We start from the raw sequence: 20918 nt of genomic DNA on the forward strand, positions 1-20918 counted from the left end.
GAGGTGTAAATTAAGCAGCCTTATGGATTTGAGGTGCATGGGAGGGAATCCTTTAATTTTTCATAGGGTTACATCGTTATTTGCTTTGATAATTGCATTTCTCCATTAACACATTAAGTTCACCCCATAGCATCATAACATTATTCAGATTTACATCCAAGACACAAGAAGATAGTGGTCAAGAGGAATGTTAGATTTGAGGAGGGTAGGACTTTTAGGAAGTCACATGGTACAAATCCACCAGTGGCAAAGAATCTAGAGCAAGAGGCTCTAAATGTTGAGGAGGGACCAATAGTAGGGACACAACCTTCAAATTAGGAGGACAAGAGAGATGTTATTTTGAACTCTACCAAGAGGAGGTTAAGATGGGCCAAACAGACCTTGAGAGATGCTAAGGAGCATGTGGAGGCTCCTAGCAACACTTTCAAAGAGAGTAGACCACCAACAATATTTTCCAGTTATTTGGAATTGACGAGCAACATTAATGATTCTAAGCCTTCTACCTTTGAGGGGGGAGCAAACCAACAAGCTTAGAAGGTGCAATGGTAGAAGAGTATAGTTCCATTATCAGGAATGATGTTTGGAACATAGTATCGAGGCTTGAGAGGAAGTTGGTGGTCACTTCTCAATGGATCTATAAGATCAAGCATGCAGTTGATGGTAGTATCAAGAAGCATAATACAAGATTTGCAACAAAAGGGTTCTCCCAGAAGAAAGGAGTAGACTATGAGGAGACATTTGCTCATGTCACCAAATATACATCTAACAAATAAGTCATTTCTACTGCTTCAAAGATCGGGTGGAGGATACATCATATGGATGTGAAGATTGCCTTCCTCAATGGCGAATTGAGGAAGTGGTGTAAATTGAGCAGCCTTAGGGATTTGAGGTGCATGGGAGGGAATCCTTTAATTTTTCATAGGGTTAGATTGTTCTTTGCTTTGATAATTGCATTTCTCCATTAACACATTAAGTTCACCCCATAGCCTCATAACATTATTCAGATTTACATTCCAAGACACAGGAAGATAGTTGTCAAGAGGAATGTCAGATTTAAGGAGGGTGGGACCTTTAGGAAGTCACATGGTACAAATCCATCAGTGGCAAAGAATCAAGAGCAAGAGGCTCTAAATGTTGAGGAGGGACCAATAGTAGGGACACAACCTTCAAATCAGGAGGACAAGAGAGATGTTACTATGAACTCTACCAAGAGGAGGTTGAGATGGGCCAAACAAACCTTGAGAGATGTTGAGGAGCATGTGGAGGCTCCTAGCAACACTTACAAAGAGAGTAGACCACCAACCATATTTTCCAGTTATTTGGAATTGATGAGCAACATTAATGATTCTAAGCCTTCTACCTTTGAAGGGGGAGCAAACCAACAAGTTTAGAAGGCACAATGGTGGAAGAGTATAGTTCCATTATTAGGAATGATGTTTGGAACATAGTATCGAGGCTTGAGAGGAAGTTGGTGGTCACTTCTCAATGGATCTATAATATCAAGCATGCAGTTGATGGTAGTATCAAGAAGCATAATACAAGATTTGCGACAAAAGGGTTCTCCCAGAAGAAAGGAGTAGACTACGAGGAGACATTTGCTCATGTCGCCAAATATACATCTAACATATAAGTCATTTCTACTGCTTCAAAGATCAGGTGGAGGATACATCATATGGAGTGAAGATTGCCTTCCTCAATGGGGTGATTGAGGAAGAGGTGTAAATTGAGCAACCTTAGGGATTTGAGGTGCATGGGAGGGAATCCTTTAATTTTTCATAGGGTTACATTGTTCTTTGCTTTGATAATTGCATTTCTCAATTAACACATTAAGTTCATCCCATAGCATCATAACAATATTCAGATTTACATCATTATTCATCAGCATATGCAACTATGTAGAAAGAACAATAACATCATCATCGATGCGGCGGAACATAAAGGAACAATAGAAGAAAAGCATGCACACATAGAGACACCAGGATTGGTCGAAGACCTGGGCAAAACCCACTATGGGGAAAACCCTTGCAAATCTTCTTCTAATAGATTTTCGTCAAATGATTCAATAAAAGAGAGTACAATGATTCATATCTTCACAACAACTAGAATATCCATGAAATGTATCTAACATGAAAACTCTAATTCAGATAGTTATAATGCACTATCACGCCTATAGCCTACTGCTGAACACTTACGTCACTGAGCAAAATCTTCGAAATGTTGAAATCTCATCATGGAGTCCCGAACGCAGGGAGGAAGAGCTGTGCGAGCAACTATGACAGACCTGGTCGCTCTCTGTGAACAGCGTGATAATGACTAAGGCAACTCAGTCACTCCCATACCATTCTGTGCAAGCAACCAAGGACCGAACTGACCCAAACTTCCAATCTCATGAAGACTTTGTGCTAGCGTCCAAGGGTCCCTGGTCACTCTCATGACCACTCTGTTCCAGTAACCAGGGACTAAATTGCTCAGTTTTGTGCCAATCCAGGAATCAAAAAACCCTAGTTCAGTGTGAGCTTCCTCTGTCACACCTATGCCAGCCAAGACAAAATAGAAGAGGAGAAGAGAGCTTGATCAATGAGTCCAAACGAGCTTGAGATGTCTTCTATTTATAGGTTTACATGAGGGTCCACTTGACCTGTCCACTGGTACATGTGCATAGGGCCAACCTAATCCAGAATATATGTATGAATAAAATAATTCATAACTCAACTTCTGCTTGTCCAAACGAGGTGATATTTAGGTCAATTTTGGTCCTCTCGAAAAGAGGAATTCAATGCAATCATCATCTCCATCAAATGAGTAGTCCAAAGTGGAATTTGACCGCAGTTTCATATTTTTAACAGAATCCCATGTATGCATATTCAAGAAGTCTTTAGACGGGCTTAAGCAGGCACCTCGCGTATGGTACTCCAAGATTGATGGGTACCTACTTGATTTTGGCTTCACTAAGAGTGAGGCAAACTCCAACTTGTTGAGGGTGAGTTGTTCATCTTAGTACTCTATATTGACAATCTCTTTCTGATGGGATCGAAGAAGCTTATAGGGATGTGCAAGGAGGACCTTACTTCGAAGTTTGAGATGAAGGATATTGAGTTCATGCACTACATCTTGGGATTAGAGGTATGGCAGCAGCCAGGAGAAATTTTCCTTGGGCAAGGTAGCTATGCAGTTTAGATCTGAGGAGATTTAGGATGGAGGATTGCATGTCAATGTCTACACCTATAATCACCAACTTGAGGAAGTTGAATTCTTTTGATGGTGAGTTTGTGGATCCCACCTTGTACAGGCAGTTGATCAGGTCCTTGACGTATCTAGTTAATACTAGACCAGATATATGCTTTGTAGTGAATACATTCAACCAATTTATGGCGGAGTCAAGGAGGCTTCATTGGGTGGCAACGAAACATGTGCTCAAGTACCTTCGAAGTACAATAGACTTTGGACTGAGATATGTCAGAGTTTGTGGGGTGGACTCGCAGGAGTACACAAATTCTCATTGGGCAAGAAGTGCAGCGCATAGAAAATCTACTTTTGCGTGTTATTTAACCCTAGGATCAGCTATGATCTTGTGGTAGGAAGCATTTAGCTTAGCAGAGGCATAATACATGGCAGCGAGTTTGGTGGGTTGTGAGGCCATATGGCTTCACAAGATGCTCACAGAATTATTTGGTCTTGAGATGGGGCCAACTATGATTCACTGTGACAATCAAAGTTGCATTAAGCTCTCTGAAAATCCAATGTTTCATGATAGGTCCAAGCATATAGAGATCAGATACCACTTCATCAAAGACTAGGTCCAGAGAGGTGTTATGAGATTGCAGTACATTTCCAGGACCAAGTAGCAAATATTCTCACCAAGCCTCTAGTGAAGGGGAAGTTTGTGTTTTACAGAGACAAGTTGGGGATGGTGGAAAATCCTTCCTTGCTAAGAGAGATTGTTGAAGTTTTTGTAGCTTCGAAAGTAGACTTTGTGTCTGTTAAGTTTTGTAGATGTTCTATGCTAAGAGCAATTTCACTTTTCTCACAGCGATCATACAAGTAGATAAGCAAAATGCAGATAGAACATATGAGCAGATCTTATAGAAGACAAATCAGAAACAAAAAAAATGTATGTGTTCGTTTCGGCGGTCAGCAGGATGCTTCAACCAGCAAAGTCTCCTTTGGTCAGCCAGCCCAGCATGTGTCACAACAACCCTCTAACCAGCATGTGTCACAACAACCCTCAATGCTGGTCAAACTTCTGTGAAACCCTAGCAGCAGAAACCCTAGCATGTGAGTTGTGTTATCCTCAAATTCTTTCCAACTTTACCTGTATATATATCCATCAATGAGGGTGTGTGACACATCTGTTGGGCATGTGAGCCTACATTACAAAACTGGTTGACCTTGCACATATAATTTATTAAGAATAATAAATTCACAATATATGTTCTGCTCATCGGATTAAGACTATTTTTATATGGATTTTACACCTCTCAAAAAGAGGAATCCAACAAAAATACTAGCCTCTTAATCTGAGCATCAGAACATGGAGTTTGGACCTAGTTGTCCAAATTTAACACTCCCTCTCAACTAGGGAGAACTCCATTTATTAGTGCAATCAACATCGTGAGTCATCCCGCCGAAACTTGCTTTGCTGGCTTCTTTATTTTAGAACAGAAGTGGGTCAGTCACAAAGACATCATTCCCCGACTGACATAATCAGTCCAGAGGTCCCAAACCTCACAAATCTTGATCCCAGATCAAGTGGTTGGACTATGCCATCCTAGATAGAGAGTACGGCAATCTCTGATGCGTCCATCAGTCTTTGCTAATAGTCTCTAGCTTTTCCACACCTCATTGGCCAAATGAGAGGTACTTCCCATGAGCCCTGAACTCAATGGGTAGGATGCATACGGGGCACAGATTAAATGAGTGGCGAACCAGCTCAATAATCACAAGGGTGGGGCAGAAGCATTATGAGTGCTTATAGCTCCGAGAAGCTATCCCCAAAGCCCCCCAGAGCTCCCAGAGCTCATTGTCCAACAGGACCCATATCATAGGGTCTTTCCACGACACCAAGACTCTCACGGAAGGTTAGGAACTTGACCTTCCCCAGGGGCTTAGTGAGAGTATCCGCGACCTGCTCATCAGTTCCTATATGATCGAGCCTTACGGCGCCTCGCTGTACCATATCCCGGATAAAGTGGTACCTGATATCAATATGCTTGGATCGGTCGTGGAACACAGGATTCTCAGTCATACAAATCCCACTCTGATTATCACAGAGTATTACAATGGTATCTAGCACATGTTGGAACAGCTCACTAAAGAGCTTCCTCAACCAAACTGCTTCACAACAGGCCATACTAGCAACAATGTATTCGGCCTCCGCGGTGCTCAAAGCCACCGACTTCTGCTTCCTGCTCATCCATGAGATCGAAGCAGAACCAAGATTGAAACAGCATCCAGATGTGCTCTTACGATCCACCACACTGCCAGCCCAAACGGCATCAGTATATCCCCGGAGTATCACACTCCCGACAGTGTATCTCAGCCCATGGTTTATCGTGCCCCGAAGATATCTCAAAAGATTCTTGGCACCAACCCAGTGAAAATGATGAGGCTCAACCATCTGTTGACTCAAAGTATTCACTGCAAAACATATGTCCGGACGGGTGTTCACTAAGAACATCAAAGCTCCTATGAGTTGACGATACTCAGTAGGATTGGCCAAGATAGGCCCTGCAGCGCTGCCACTCAACTTCTTAAAGTTGAGTTCCATTGGTGTCGACACGGACTTACAGTCCACCATCCCAAATCTTTCCAGAAGCTTCACAATATACTTTCCTTGAGAAAGGAAAATCTCGCCAGGTCTCTGCCAGACCTCCAGGCCTAGGAAATAGTGCATCAGTCCTAGGTCTTTCATCTCGAACTCAGCAGCAAGCTCCCTCTTACATTGATGAATGAGAGGGTCATCACCTGTCAGGAAGAGGTCGTCCACATACAGCACTAGAATGAGAGGCTTTCCTTCCACAACCTTAAAGTAAAGGTTTGGATCAGCATTGCTTCGAGTGAAGCCCAGCTTCATCAAGTAACTATCCATCCTCTCATACCAAGCTCTGGGTGCTTGCTTTAACCCATAGAGGGCTTTCTTCAACCTGCAGACATAAGTGTCTCGATCTTGAACTTCAAATCCCAGAGGTTGTTCTACATACACCTCTTCCTTTATTGCACCATGCAGAAAAGCGGTCTTGACATCCATCTGATGAAGACTCCATCCTTGCGTAGCAGCAAGGGCTATGATGGATCGGATGGTGGTATATCGAGCCACAGGTGCAAATATATCGTCATAGTCAATTCCTTCCTTTTGAGAGAGGCTACGGGCAACAAATCTTGCCTTAAACTTTTCAGCACTCCCATCAGATCCATGTTTAATCTTGTAGAGCCATTTAGCGGTGACAACAGATTTGTCCTTCGGTCTCAGGACCACATCCCAGACATCATTCTTCATAATAGCCTCATATTCTTCATGCATAGCATCCTTCCAGATTTGATGCTTGATGGCTTCCTCAAAAGATCCAGGTTCAGATTGTATAATAGTACTCATGGCAGCTAGATACCCTTGGTATCTACATGGCTTCTTGCTTTCTCGGAATGTTCCCCTTTGTCTTGGATGACTTCTTCCTTTCCTTTAATATTCAATGAGATTCCCAAGAGCTATGTTCTTCATGATTCCGATACGAGCTCTTGTTTCCATGATGCCATGATGCATCTTCTTACCATGATCATATCTGCAAGGACTTCTGATAGGATCCTATCGAAAGGGATACCATCTCATTCATACTGGAGATTTATTACTCCCTCTTTCCTTAAGATTCCTCTATCCTTCAGATGATATGAATTCTTCTTCATAACCTTCCCATAGCATTGAGTCTTAGCTATACTAAATTGTATTGTTTGAGTACCAAACCTTTATAACAATGAGGTCTTTATGATAGCTACACCTAGATAGGGATCAAGACCTTACCTTCATCATAGCCAGGATCATGCTCAGGACCTTGTCTTCATAACAGAATAAGATCATGACTGCTTGTTTTACTGTAACATTCTCACTGAGAACTTTACTGTTCTTTTACTGAGATAATCTCTGTGTTTTTATCGAAACCATAGCTATAACACTGAGATCTCAAGATCTTTTCATAATCAATACTAGACCGAGATCATGATATAGACTTATTCTGCCACTCCAAGACCAAGATCATCAATCCCTTTCTCAGACACTGCTGAGACCATCATCATTATTGCTACTACACTGAGGTCCCTGTTATTGCATCACTGATATCATCACTGCCTGTATCATCGATGTTATCACTACTAAACTGCTGCACATTCATCCAAATCAGCACTGCTTCTTCGCATAACATTTTCTGCCTCAAAATTTCAAAGATCTATACAGAGATTTTCATCAAGAATCTGACCAAGATCATGATTACCATCGACCATACTATATATAACAAGACAGAGTATCATTATAAAAACTCCACATATGCTTACTGCATTTATATGTCGAGACTAGGTGAGTCACTTTGTGAGATCTTTATATTACGCGAATATACCTGAGACCTTAGTCATTATATGTATTGCGTCTATCTGGAATCATCATAACTGTGACTGCGAGTATGCCGAGCTGTGATTGTGACTGTAGGATCATTGTGATCTTTCTTAAACCGAGACAGTGAGACTATGCAAAGGCAGTGAGGGATCCGAAGATCTTTCCATCACATATATATATAGTGACTGTTAGGAAATAGATCCATCGAGATGTGATACTATTTTTTATTGCATTGAGATCCTTACTTTCCCATATATGCCGAGACTGTAATGGCTCTTCATTATGCAGAGACTGTATCCTCCGAGGCTGCCAAGACTGTTCTATTTACTGCTTCTTCAAATTATGCCCAGACTGCAGTATCCACAGTTATTATCAAAATTCCTCCAACATGATTATGCTGAGAATACATGTAAGCCGAAACAATATTTATGACTGAGATAGTATATACAAATATATGTCAAGATTGATCCATCATGGGTGACTGCGTATGTAAATTTTACTGTACACCTGTCGGATTCTCCTATGAACCCGCGTGTATATTTAACTGTCCACGTGTCAGACTATCAACGCTCCTTCGCATCAGATCCCTGACCACGCGTCGTTATCGAAACCCGACCGCTCACTGTGTATGCAAACTCCAGCGTTTGCCGTCTTCCGTTCATGTGATGTCCACCAACGTCCTGGAGATCTCTGTCCATGTTACAGGTCGTCAACAAACCTGCGCTTCACATACACCCAGCCGCCCACCGTTTACTGTCCGTGAAATTCTGATAAAACGACCATTCGTTTTATCTGATTGGTCTGTTGTATATCTACTTCTGCGTTAATCTTCAAGCGCTCCAACGCTTATATAGCGCAATCGTATACCCCAGCGACTATCCTTCTGTTTAATTCGTTCGACCGCCAGCTGAATATATATATATATGACTGTTGTAGATACCTTGCCTTTCAGCGCCGTTATTTGAACACTTCGATGCTCATACCAACTGCGCTATTATGTGCTCAATCCACCGATCGAGTTCCGATTACATCCCTGCCTCAACCTCGATCTGTGCAACCCTTACTCATCGAGCGTATAGAGACATCTGTCGACCATATGCCCTGTCACCAATATCGTTCTTCGCTGTTAATTCCACCGACAGGAATTAACACCTGCGCCCTGTCTTATTGCGAGTCTGACCTGCGCATTAGAACTGCGCAGCTTTTCTTGAGAGATCCCTGTCCTCGTGACAGACCACTAACGAACCCGCACAAGCCAGAACCCGACAATCTGTTATAAGCTTCTGCGCTATTATTCGAGCACACCAGTACCCATAACCTGCGTCCTTTATATATTACTGCCCACACAGCAGCTCTCTGACCTGTCCGCGTGACAGCTTTACAGTAATCCACCGATACAACACTTTGACAGTTTGCATATAACCCTTTGCGTTTACCTCGAACGTTCCAGACATTCATATAACCCCGCACCTTTATATATATGTGAACTGCTTTGTCAATCCGACAGTCTACGATATGCGTAAATCTGTGCGCTGTTCACCTCAGCGTTCCTCGCCTTATAAACCCGAGCACTGTTACGTCCACCGCTTGTCCGAATCACCAACCGAGGCAACCCTACTGCGCGTATGAAATCTTCTGCACTGTCACCTGCATGATAACATACCCAGACTTCTTGCCTCCACGCGTTCTACCCACCGATTACCTTCGCTGGATAACAGACTTCCCCGTCAGCTTGTAGCGCATTTAACCATGTAATGCACACAAGCCGTGCACATTAGAACTGCGCCATCTTCGCTAGAAGTCAGAGCGATGATCTTCGATGATGATTGCAATAGATAGAGTTTGTCTTCACCTCAGCTCTGATACCATGTTAAGTTTTGTAGATGTTCTATGCTAAGAGCAATTTCACTTTTCTCACAGCGATCATACAAGTAGATAAGCAAAATGCAGATAGAACATATGAGCAGATCTTATAGAAGACAAATCAGAAACAAGAAAAATGTATGTGTTCGTTTCGGCGGTCAGCAGGATGCTTCAACCAGCAAAGTCTCCTTTGGTCAGCCAGCCCAGCATGTGTCACAACAACCCTCTAACCAGCATGTGTCACAACAACCCTCAATGCTGGTCAAACTTCTGCGAAACCCTAGCAGCAGAAACCCTAGCATGTGAGTTGTGTTATCCTCAAATTCTTTCCAACTTTACCTGTATATATATCCATCAATGAGGGTGTGTGACACATCTGTTGGGCATGTGAGCCTACATTACAAAACTGGTTGACCTTGCACATATAATTTATTAAGAATAATAAATTCACAATATATGTTCTGCTCATCGGATTAAGACTATTTTTATATGGATTTTACACCTCTCAAAAAGAGGAATCCAACAAAAATACTAGCCTCTTAATCTGAGCATCAGAACATGGAGTTTGGACCTAGTTGTCCAAATTTAACAGTGTCTTAGCATGTAAATATATATTTGATTGCCTCTTTAGGTGCTTGGTTGGTGGATTAAGTGATTTTATGATTTCCTTCTTGAGGTTAAATTAGGAAAAGTACAGTATTTAATCTAATTAAATATTGAGTGCTATTAGGCCAAAGTTATAAGGATAAATAATAAAACTATTTACTGACTTAGATATAATCTCAACCATTAATCTCAAGTGAGGCTTAGGATTTAATCCTAGCCATTGATCACTTAAGAGATTAGTGTTAGGGATTTTGGCTTAATGAAATTAGAAAATAAGCCTAAGGGAGAGGTGAAGACACAATTATAGAGGATGTGATTTTCACTAGAGCGTGAAGCTCAACTAGACTGAAGAAAAGTGAGGAGAAGTGCACCAGATAATTTCAAGAGAAATTCAAAGAGGGTGAGTTCAGGAAAGAGGGAGGCCGAGTTGCTAAAGAATAGGGCCAAATTGTGGAGGAGGGCGATTTCTTAAATGTGTTGGGGTCGTACAGGAGGCCGAATTTCTAGTGTGACAAATTAATTCTCCAGGGCCAATTTGCTTCAGGCGATTCAATTTCCAAAGGTTGAATTCTTTAAGGTTCATTTTTCCAGTGGGACCAAGTTTCCAGTTGCCCAAAAACTGTATTTTTCTATGTATTCTCTAGGGATCGAACCCATAACTTTCCCAAGAAATTTAATGAAGGAAGACTGTGTTGGATGTAAATTTGTTGTTGTGGAGTGATAGGTCTCTTCATTTTATTTCCACTGCATTTTAAAGTTAATATACCAATGTATTTTTTTGTGGTAAATTCAGAAATATTTGAGATAAATATTTTGTGGTTTTAATAAATTGTTGAAGTAAAATAAATCAGATCTAGTATGAGAAAAATTAACAAGAACCTTGACTAGGACACCAAGAGGAACAGATTGAATAACAACAAAAAATGTCACCAAAGCCAAATTCTATGTCCATTTTGTAGTCTATACTAGTAGACCCAAAAGCAAAAAAACACTAATAAACCTGTAAAACAACTCAAACAAGAAATGGCAGAAAAGAGGGACAAAAGGAGATAAAAGAAGTTGTAATATTAGGCATAACAGGAAACCCAAAATGGATGGAACCAAAAAAACAAAAAGTGAAAGCTCGGGATAGGAATTTGAGACAAAACATTCAGAAACAAAGTTTATATATAGTCTATTTTGTAAACAAATAAAGCAAAGTCCTACAATGGAGGTTGCATCTTCTCTAGGATGCTTGGTGTACAAAAGACATACCACCACCTCGCCCCTTGTGTTCTTCAACCTATTCATCCCATTGTAAACAACAAGTGTGCATTACACATGTTAATTAATTCTTCCCCAAAGTGGTTAACTTCTTTATCCTTGTTTGTTGAAGTTCTTTTCCATATTTCTTCGACTTCTTTTAGCCATAAGTGGATGTCCTCAAGGGAATCAAATGGGTAGCTCATGGAAAAGCAAAGGGCATAGAAAGGCTACAAACTGAACACCTAAAAGGTGGCAACAATTAAATCAGCAAACACATTGTGGAGACATTGAAACAAATGGTACAGAGAAGCAAGGAGAGAAAAAAAAACAACCCTAATAACCTAAGTTGCACAAAACGACAAAATGTGTGGAAGTTTTTAAAACGAGTACAGATGGAAATGCCACCCCCTAAAAAAGGAAACGTGGACCAATGGCTTGTCTAAGGAGGCCCTTAGGTCTTCTTGTCTACGGATGGAAGTACACAGCTTGGGGTCGTTTCCTGCAACATAGCCAATAACTACAGAAAGATAGTTATTAGCCTGATCTTTGCTAAACTAATAGGAGGAATCATGGAAAAGAAAGTCAGTAAATGGTGCAATGATAAGGAAAGTAAGCTTCATGCCCAAGCACTCAACCACAGACCACTGCCTAACACTAAGACACGTGGTGGAAAAAACATGGCAATCAAGGAAGAAGACCTATGGTGACGCTTTGTGGATTTTCATAAAGCATTTAGGCTTTAGCGTGGTCCCATGCCACAAACTTTGGAAAAGAATGGTAGAGTAGCAATACAAATGGAATAGAAAGAAGCAGTGCAAATTTATATGAACAGGTCAAGGCTATAATAAGAATGCACCGAGGTATTTTGGAGATCCCATGCTATGACATGGGAGCGAGACATGAGTGCCCACTCTTAACCACACCCTTTGGCTATGCATAGATCAACTAGAGAAATGGATATGTGAAAAGGGAGGAGGTGGGGGTAAAAACAGCAGGTCTAATAATCAAGATCCTTATGATACAAGGACGCTTCACAGCATTAAATCATAGATAAATTGACGATGCACAATAATGTTGAGAAATTGAACACAAGACAGGAAAAACAACCCCGGTAACTACAGAAAGATAATGATTTGCCTGATCTTTGCTAAACTGATAGAAATCGTGTAATTATTGAAAAGAAAGTCAATAAATTGTGCAATGATAAGGAAAGCAAGCTTCAGGCCAAAGCACTCAGACATAGACCACTGCCTAACACTGAGACACATGGTGGAAAAAAACTTGAGCAAACAAGGAAGAAGACCTGTGGTGTTGTAGTGTTGTCCCATGACACAAACTTTCAAAAAGAATGGTAGAGTGGCCATACTGACGTAAAAGAAAGAGACGGTGCAAAGTTATATAAACAGATCAAAGCTATAATAAGAATGCACAGAAGTCTGTTGGAGATCCTACGATATGACATGGGAGCAAGGGTGCCCACTCTTACTCACACTCTTTGGCTATGCATAGATCAACTAGAGAAACGGATATATTAAAAGGGAGGAGGTGGGGGTAAAACTAGCAGGTCTAATAATCAAGATCCTTCTGAAGTAAGGACCCTTCACAGGATTAAATCAGAAACAGAGAATGCACAAATGTCTGTTGAAGATCCTACGCTATGACATGGGAGCAAGGGTGCCCACTCTTACTCACACTCTTTGGCTATGCATCGGATGGACTAGAGAAATGGATATATTAAAAGGGACAAGGTGGGGGTAAAACTAGAAGGTCTAATAATCAAGATCCTTCTGAAGCAAGGACCCTTCACAGCATTAAATCAGAAATAGATTGACTATATGCAATCATGTTGAGAAATAGAACACAAGAAAGGACACAAGAACTTGGCAGAAAAGACCCTAAGCCATATTCTACTATATTATAATATTCATTCCAATGATACAAATTTATAGTATATCAACAAAACCACCTCATGAAACAGATTTACCCTCACACCAACACCTGATCGAGATAAGGCTAGAAAGAGGCAAAATATGATCTAAAGACTAATACACACTTAGGATAGACACTATATCCTATAATGCCAAATACAATAAGGTGGTGTAGGACTTCATAATTGTATAGGGAGTCACATGCTAACACAACATCTACATAAACAGTAATCTAACAGACTACAATAATTATAATCAAAACACTGTAAAGCCATTGCCTTATTAAGAAGAGAAACATACACCTTGCTGCTGGGAAACAATGAAAGTAGAATAAGAAAGCATCCTACAAATAATGCAGCACAATTCAAATGGCCAATGGTGTGGCAAAAGTATGAAGTTTGAACATACCAGCAGCATGGGGACTAGATTCACCCTCACTAGATGTATATCGCCATGTTCCATCATTTTGACTTAAACTCTACAAATGAACAAGTCAGGATTTTAACTTTCTTTATTTATTATAAACAAAGCAAGCTGAGAAAAATGCAGATTTATAGTCACATGTTTATTTCAAAAGTCAGTGAGACCAAAGAACTCAGCAAAGAGTAAAGAAAGCTTGAGACCTTGATCGATTGAAAGATACCGCTGGCATCCTCCAGAATAATGCCACTTTCAGATGCCAAATCCTGATTCTGCCACAAATGAAATAACCAAAGCGAGGACTTTATTTTACTGTTTTTATATTGTTATATTATAAGATATTTTAACAAAGCGCACCGTGCAAAGAAGTTCGTAATCCAGCCCTATTGCTAGACAGATGCATTAATTAGCCTACCTGAGACCACACTATGCATATTCCAGAAAACAAAGGCATTAATTAGCCTACCTGTGACCTAAGTAAGTACTCTCGAGTCTCCACCTTTCCAAACCATCATATACATTCAAGCTTTAATTTTTCAACACCTTTAATATAATACAAGATTTTATAACTTTCCATTATATTCCAGTATAGATTTAATGAGTTCATCCACCAGTATGATGCATAAATTCCAAAAGAATTGCCCGTGCTGCTCCTAATTTAACTGTTTCTAAAAGTCAAGACTAAATGCAGTCATGATCAATCGGTCAACAACTGCTCTGCATACATTTTACAAACCCAATTTCTGCTTATACAAGCATACTCAGGACTAATCCACGATAACAAGCAATGCCGGAAACTAGTACCTTGATAGAGACCAAACAACTGAGAGGGTAATAGTAATCGAGCAAAGAGTTAGCACCCTTTATGTGTGATAAAAGCTTTGATGCAATGCCCTTCAAACAACAGACCACCCCAACATTAGCACAATAAGACAGTAAAGTCTTGAAATTTCCAGAAAATAAATAACAGAAGCATTTAGCACTAAAGAGGCAAAAGCAAGCTAACCTTGACTACATCGGCATCACTAAATGGACACTTCAATATCTCAGTGATTTTGAGTGCATAATAAATGTCTTTGATTTGTGCAGAAGAATATTTCAGTGATTCAAATGCCAGTTGGCATGTCTGGTCAGAATTCTTCGCTTCAATACCAAGAACCTGAAAAGACCGCAATGCCTGATAGGTTTCCTCCAGGCTGAAATTGGCAACTCATATAGTTAGTTAATTTGTAATATTATAACCAGATAATGTATGAATGAGAATTATACACGACAGACCATAATTAAGAAATGATAAAAGGAAAGTACACTAAATGCTCTATCATCTCGAAATTCAGACCATGATATATCCTCAAGCAGTAGTAACTATGTTGATTCTAATCGAGTCACCTCAATTCTACAAAGAGTAATACATGGATCGAATGCCAATTTGAAAGGGAGTTCAACAAACAAGTTTCTTTTCACTTTCAAAAGGAAGAAACTACGGTGATCCAAGTTTCCAAAGTGAACAAGGCTCCCAATAAAAAGAGCAAGAGTAAGGCTGAGTTCTTGAGAAAATTAAATGTTGCAAACATCGGCAAGGGTCCGGAAAACCAAAAAAATAGTAAAAAATGTGAAAATATCTGTAAAATTCGGCAAACATCTGCAAAATTAAGATACCACCTATCAGTAAAAATCAACAAAGTTTGGCTAGGCCAAAAAATACAATTTCACGATAAAATCGGGATGTTATCGAGATATTTGCAACACCAGGACTCGAGATAATGAAAGCCTTCAATTCATAAGCAACTACTGCTAATCCTTTAATGCAAGCATCTACTGAAGTCTTTGTGCCATCTGAGGATAAAAAAATGGATCCAAAAAAGCATTCTCCACAGCCAGTCTTATCTTGCCCGAGAAGTCCACTATAACATACAAAAATGTGTTGGTTGTGCTCATTTGAATGCCCAATACAATCTTCAATCCTCCTGCACCACGCAGGAGGCAATTTCGCATAAGGCAGGCCAAATATTATGCTACCACTTAAATTTATTCATGTTACTTTTACGATAGCTGCCGAGATGTATGTTGATCTCACAATATGATCTATTGTGCCTTCCTCGAAGAGATTGCAATAGCAAACTTTATCAGCACCATCACCCGGACAATAAATCTTATGTGAATTCTAATGGGCGAACCAATGGGTTTTTCCGGTTCACCGCTGGGTTTTGGAAAGTGCCACGGGATACATAGACCAATGTGAATGGTATTATGAGCAGATGAACTGCGATGGCGGAAAACTCATAAGCCACTGTGAGAGAATGGGCACCTAAAAAGCCTAATACGCACGAAGTTACTTTGAGCCCTAAGCTTTGCCAGCTCAAGATCCAAAAACGAAAATCAATTGTGTAAGTGGTATAACTCCATGTGAATTGAATCAGTGACCAGTCGTTAAAACAAATTCCCAACTAGTAAAAATGCGCCTCCATCCCTGATAATTAAAACGCAAAAAATAAAACGATCCCAGCCTATAGCAAAAGAGTCATCAATCTGATCGGATTGCCAAAGGTTCGAATCTTAAGAGGGATCAAGTTTGGCATATTTTACGATCAATTCTGCATATATAATCCGATCCTTCCACCAACAATATAAAACACTTAAATAATTGGAAAGACAGTACCAACCTTCCGTAAGATCCATCCTCTTTGGGAAGAAATAACTCAACAGCTGCAGATCTGTGGGTTTCTGACACAGGTTCGAATAGAGCAACTGCCCCGCATATCATAATCGCAAAAACGAGAGCCTTCACAGCCATTTCTGCAAATAAATCACAGTCAAACCCTAAACCCTTGATATTCTTGCAACATTCTAATTGCTATTATTGTCAAAGCAAGCTACAAGGGAGCACACGAGATCTCGTAAGCTTAAACCCTACAACAAGCCTAACGTTCGGGAATATTTTGTTTGAGCACTTATCGAAATAGTATAAATTTTCTGTACCTGTCGATCCCATGGCGAGAGTGAAAAATCTGATGATCAATGAGCCATAGACGACTTTGGCTTCAATACTGAGAAGCTTTTGAGTTATGGGGTGGAAATTATATTTGATTGGAATCCGCCAAATGAGGAAGTTGAGTTCCCATGGTTTTTTCTTTAAGGTCAACTAAAGTCTATAGAAAGGGGATTTTGTTTTGGCTAATTACGAATTTTTCCAGAGGGCTTCCGTATTTAAGGATGAGAATTAAAATAGGTATAAAGAATATTATTTGAAATTTGTATATTATGGTTAAAGAATTTAGTTCAGGCGATATGGTTTATGATTTGTGTCTTAATTAGTGTGGGTTTAAGTTTTTGAAGATATATTGGGTTTTGTGACATTTATGAAATATTGGTTTTATTAGGTGAAATAGTGGTAGTTATTTCTAAGAAGTTACCAATTGTGTCTAGTGGAATATACTCATCATTGTATTTTAAAAAAGGTGTATTGTTAAATTAATGCAGAGCTAACACGCGTTCTTCTTTGAGGGTAACATTCTTGAAGAAGTAAATAAATACAAGTACCTTGGGATTGATTTCAACAGTGTCCTTAGTTGGGAAGACCGCAGAAATAAGAGAAGTTTAGGAGGGTGGAAAGCATTATATGCTCTTCAAAACAGATGTAGAGAGGCAGAGTTATGAGATTGGAAAACAATTAAAGTGTTTTTTGGACTCCTAGCTTGTCCAATGACACTATATGGGTGTGAATTATGATATAGCAGTGCCCACGTCAAAATGGAAACAAATTGAGAAAATTCGAAAACGCTTGATCATGAGCAAGTTCAAGATAAAAAGTCTGGTTACTTATGAGATAATGTTGAGTGGAACAGGAGCAGCTCCCATCGAAGCAATTGCTATGGTGTGTCTTATAAGCTATCTAGAAATAATTGAGCAATTGGGAGTACGTATATGGCCTAAAGTTATCTTCAATGAAGGCACGAGTGAAAGAAAGAAAACATTGGTCAGACAAAACAACAAATGGATGCAAAAATGGGATATCTACCTCAATGCTTGTCCCTCAAATAGCGAGGAGTTAAAAAATTTTGTTATGGAGAAGTTGGTGCTTTCAAAGATATCATGGACAATGATGGCAATATATTAGCATTAGTCCCTTGGCATTGCCTTCAACAAGAGGACTATCAGAAGGTTTGGCTAGCTCATAATCAATTTGAATAAGAAAAGGACTGAATTGAAAAAGGCGAAAACCAAGGAGCCTAAGGTCCTATAGACTATTTTTAGTCTTTTGGAAACATTAAAATATCATTCATTTATAAGGAGTTATTTTTGTGTTATAGTTTTATGTGAGATGTGGGTATTCACAACATCAAATAGGAATATTTAGCAATGGGGATATCATCAAACATAAAAATTAAAAAAAAAATATATATATATATATATATATATAAAATAAAAGGTAATAATTATTTGTGTTAATTTGTATTTGATATATTATAAATTTATTTACAAATGTTATTAATAGTTGTTGATATTTTGAATTTAAAAGATCTAAATTTTTGAATTTAAAAGATCTAAACATTATGGGTAAATTTTTAAATTTACATTTTATAAATTTTGAAATTGTTACATTAAATATTGTAAAAAAATTAATGTTAATTTGTCATTGCAGCGGTCAATGAACAAAATGTGTGCCTTTGCAGCGAGCCTTGCACCTGTACGCTCATGGTGTTGATTGGCAAGTTCTCCATTCAACTCGTCTCGAAACACAAACCAAAAAAATGTCGTTAATTGTATATAAGGTTATCAAAGTGATGTGAGTTCAGGGATATGTTGCATTTTTCTTATATAAATTAAACACAATTGTAACCATCATTAAGCTTTTATATACCACATATATTTACATCCATCGATGCATTAGGAAAGAAGTCGTAGGACAAATCAATTGAGATCATAATATAAGTTAGGATTTATGATTCCCCACCTCATGCAATCCCCACTAAAGCAATGCACCCTTGTCGTATATTTAGAGGTCACCAAATTTGCCCTTGGAAATGAAACATAGGTAAATGTTAGTTGATACATGGAACAAATATAGGGAAGGAGTGTTGATGGACGACAGAGAAGAAAAAGAACACAAACTCGAGGTATGTAGAGTTTGGAGGTGTAAGATGAAATGGTAGATTATATTGAAGACCCTCGTGAAGTTTGATGTATTTTCATTAAGGGATTTTTGAATAAGACCCTAGGGAAAGCATGTGGGGATATGACCCTAAATAACGTACATATGAGATGTGACAAAGATGCAAACACTAGTCAAATCACATGGCAAGCATAGGTGGATAAAAGGACAACTAATAACTACGAAAATGAAAATCCTATCACACACCCTATATCACAAAATGGTGAAAAGATCTCAATCAATAAAAACCTTAATCCATCCCCATGCTCAATTAATTTTATGTGCCTTGTCTTCTATGGTAGAAGGTGTCCAAATATATATATACAAGATATAATCCTTGCACCAATGAATTTTCTCTTCTTAATTTTGTAGACATAATATTGTAGAGAGAAGATTGGAAACCCTAGGGAAGATCTAGCCTAGACTTGAAAGCTAGAAGGGAATGTAGATAATGAATCTAATACTCCATAAACCCGGGGAAATGGAGTTTGTAGTGAATGAGAGAGCTTACAATAAGATAAATCTTATAAAGAAAGGTCATGAATCATTAGATCATCAAAAAAAAAGGTTTGGTTGGTCCTAGGTGAGGACGTAAAGATGAATTGAGTCATGGAATTAGTAAACAAAGCCCTAACACGATGTTATTTTGGTAGGTATTGATAAAACAAAATAGGGGAATGGATAAAAATGAATTGGAGAGCCATTATAGGTTACACCCCAAAATTCCATCTCCTTGTAAGGGGGTGGCTTGCTTTTATTTTAAGTCAAAAGAGGATGCATTTAAGATGTTGGGCTTTATATGGAAATGGGGCTTCGTGTCGTTGACTTTGAAAAGGTGGATTCCTTGTTTCAATCCATAAATGGAGAGATCCACTATCCAAACAATATGGATAAAAATGTAGGGCTTACTTTTATAGTTTTGGTGATCCAGGTGGATATTGGTGGCCACTCGCCAATTCGACTTGAACCCCCACCATTGCTTCTTTCAATTTTTCAGTTTCCTTAATTATAGCACAATTTACTATTTTTAGCTGTTTTTTGGGTCCTAAACTTCCAGAGCCGTTTTGAGGCCCTAAACGACATTTTTTTTTAAATCTACCGCTAGCGATTTTTTGTCTAAAATTGTTTTTTTTTGTCATATTCCTCGAAGAGATCTTTCCAACGGGCTATCATGCGCGTCAAACGGAGATGATATGGCCAAGTCACAACCCCGGGAAGTTGGTTGTCCAACTCACCCCAACAGGGCCCATAAACTCTTGGTGTTACATCTCCTCGGGTTAAGGTTTTGGTTGTTTATGGTTTGCTCTTATTGTTCAATAATAAAAAGGCCTTGGAGCCTCATTGTAGTTCAGTTTAGAGGCATGTAGCCGCCACATCACTTCTCAGAGATGAGCTACCCTCGCCCTAGTTGGTGTATTTCCATTTCTATTTGTAAGCATATTTTAGTATTTTACATTAATGAAATGAAGTATTATTTCCACTACATCTCTGTGTTTATGGTTATCTCTGTAATTTGTTGCATTTGTGTTTAAATCTGGATCAATGTTACCTTGCAAGTAGAACCCTAACTATTAGATCGAGGGCCTGTGTATTTGATGGTTAGGATGTTGGGTATCAACAATCAAGTTTTGGAGAGATTGAGAACATTGAGAACACACATTAATTTATTAAAGTCCAAATATGGTTCCATCCTAATACTAGTATATTGATTAGCAATGGATTTATTTCCTAATAGTTTCCATTTGGGTGTAAGGTATTGGAGTTTTGGGAGATCATGATCGAGAATTTGGGATTCTTGGGAAACCAAATGAAGCAACTGTTGAAAATATTGTAGCTTGGGAGGTACTCCCATAATCCTTGGGTATCAAGTTTGTGTGGAGAAACCCCACTTTGTGGGAAAAGTACCCAAGCTATGGATTTTGTACCCAAATTCATGGGCTTAGAACTCAAATATATCATTTGTTTATTCTAATTGTTGTGGAGGACACATTTCATAAACAAAAGGGTCTCCTACGGCAACATTAAAGAGCCTATTTATTTGAGAGACCATGGGAGCTCAATCACCATCATAGCATCTCATCCTTGCGTGAATAGTAAAGCCAAGAGT

At 39.2% G+C, this 20918-nt stretch overlaps 1 protein-coding gene across 1 annotated transcript in view; it reads right to left on the bottom strand.

Moving 5' to 3' along the window:
* The window catches only part of HAP6 (ribophorin II (RPN2) family protein), a 116466-nt gene extending 99675 nt beyond the window's left edge, over positions 1–16791 (bottom strand). Inside the window, exons 1-6 of the mRNA XM_089416885.1 lie at positions 16639–16791; positions 16323–16455; positions 14666–14855; positions 14464–14553; positions 13863–13931; positions 13648–13717 (exon numbers count right to left, since the gene is read on the bottom strand). Coding sequence (XP_089273011.1) covers positions 13648–13717; positions 13863–13931; positions 14464–14553; positions 14666–14855; positions 16323–16455; positions 16639–16651 — 565 coding nt within the window. The 5' untranslated portion in view covers positions 16652–16791. The remainder of the gene's footprint in view (positions 1–13647; positions 13718–13862; positions 13932–14463; positions 14554–14665; positions 14856–16322; positions 16456–16638) is intronic.
* Positions 16792–20918: the final 4127 nt, after the last annotated feature.

This window comes from Pinus tabuliformis, chromosome 3_2, assembly GCF_031772625.1.
Source record: "Pinus tabuliformis cultivar Carrire ecotype Pingquan chromosome 3_2, CPIR1, whole genome shotgun sequence".
In the NCBI taxonomy this organism is placed as follows: Eukaryota; Viridiplantae; Streptophyta; class Pinopsida; order Pinales; family Pinaceae; genus Pinus; species Pinus tabuliformis.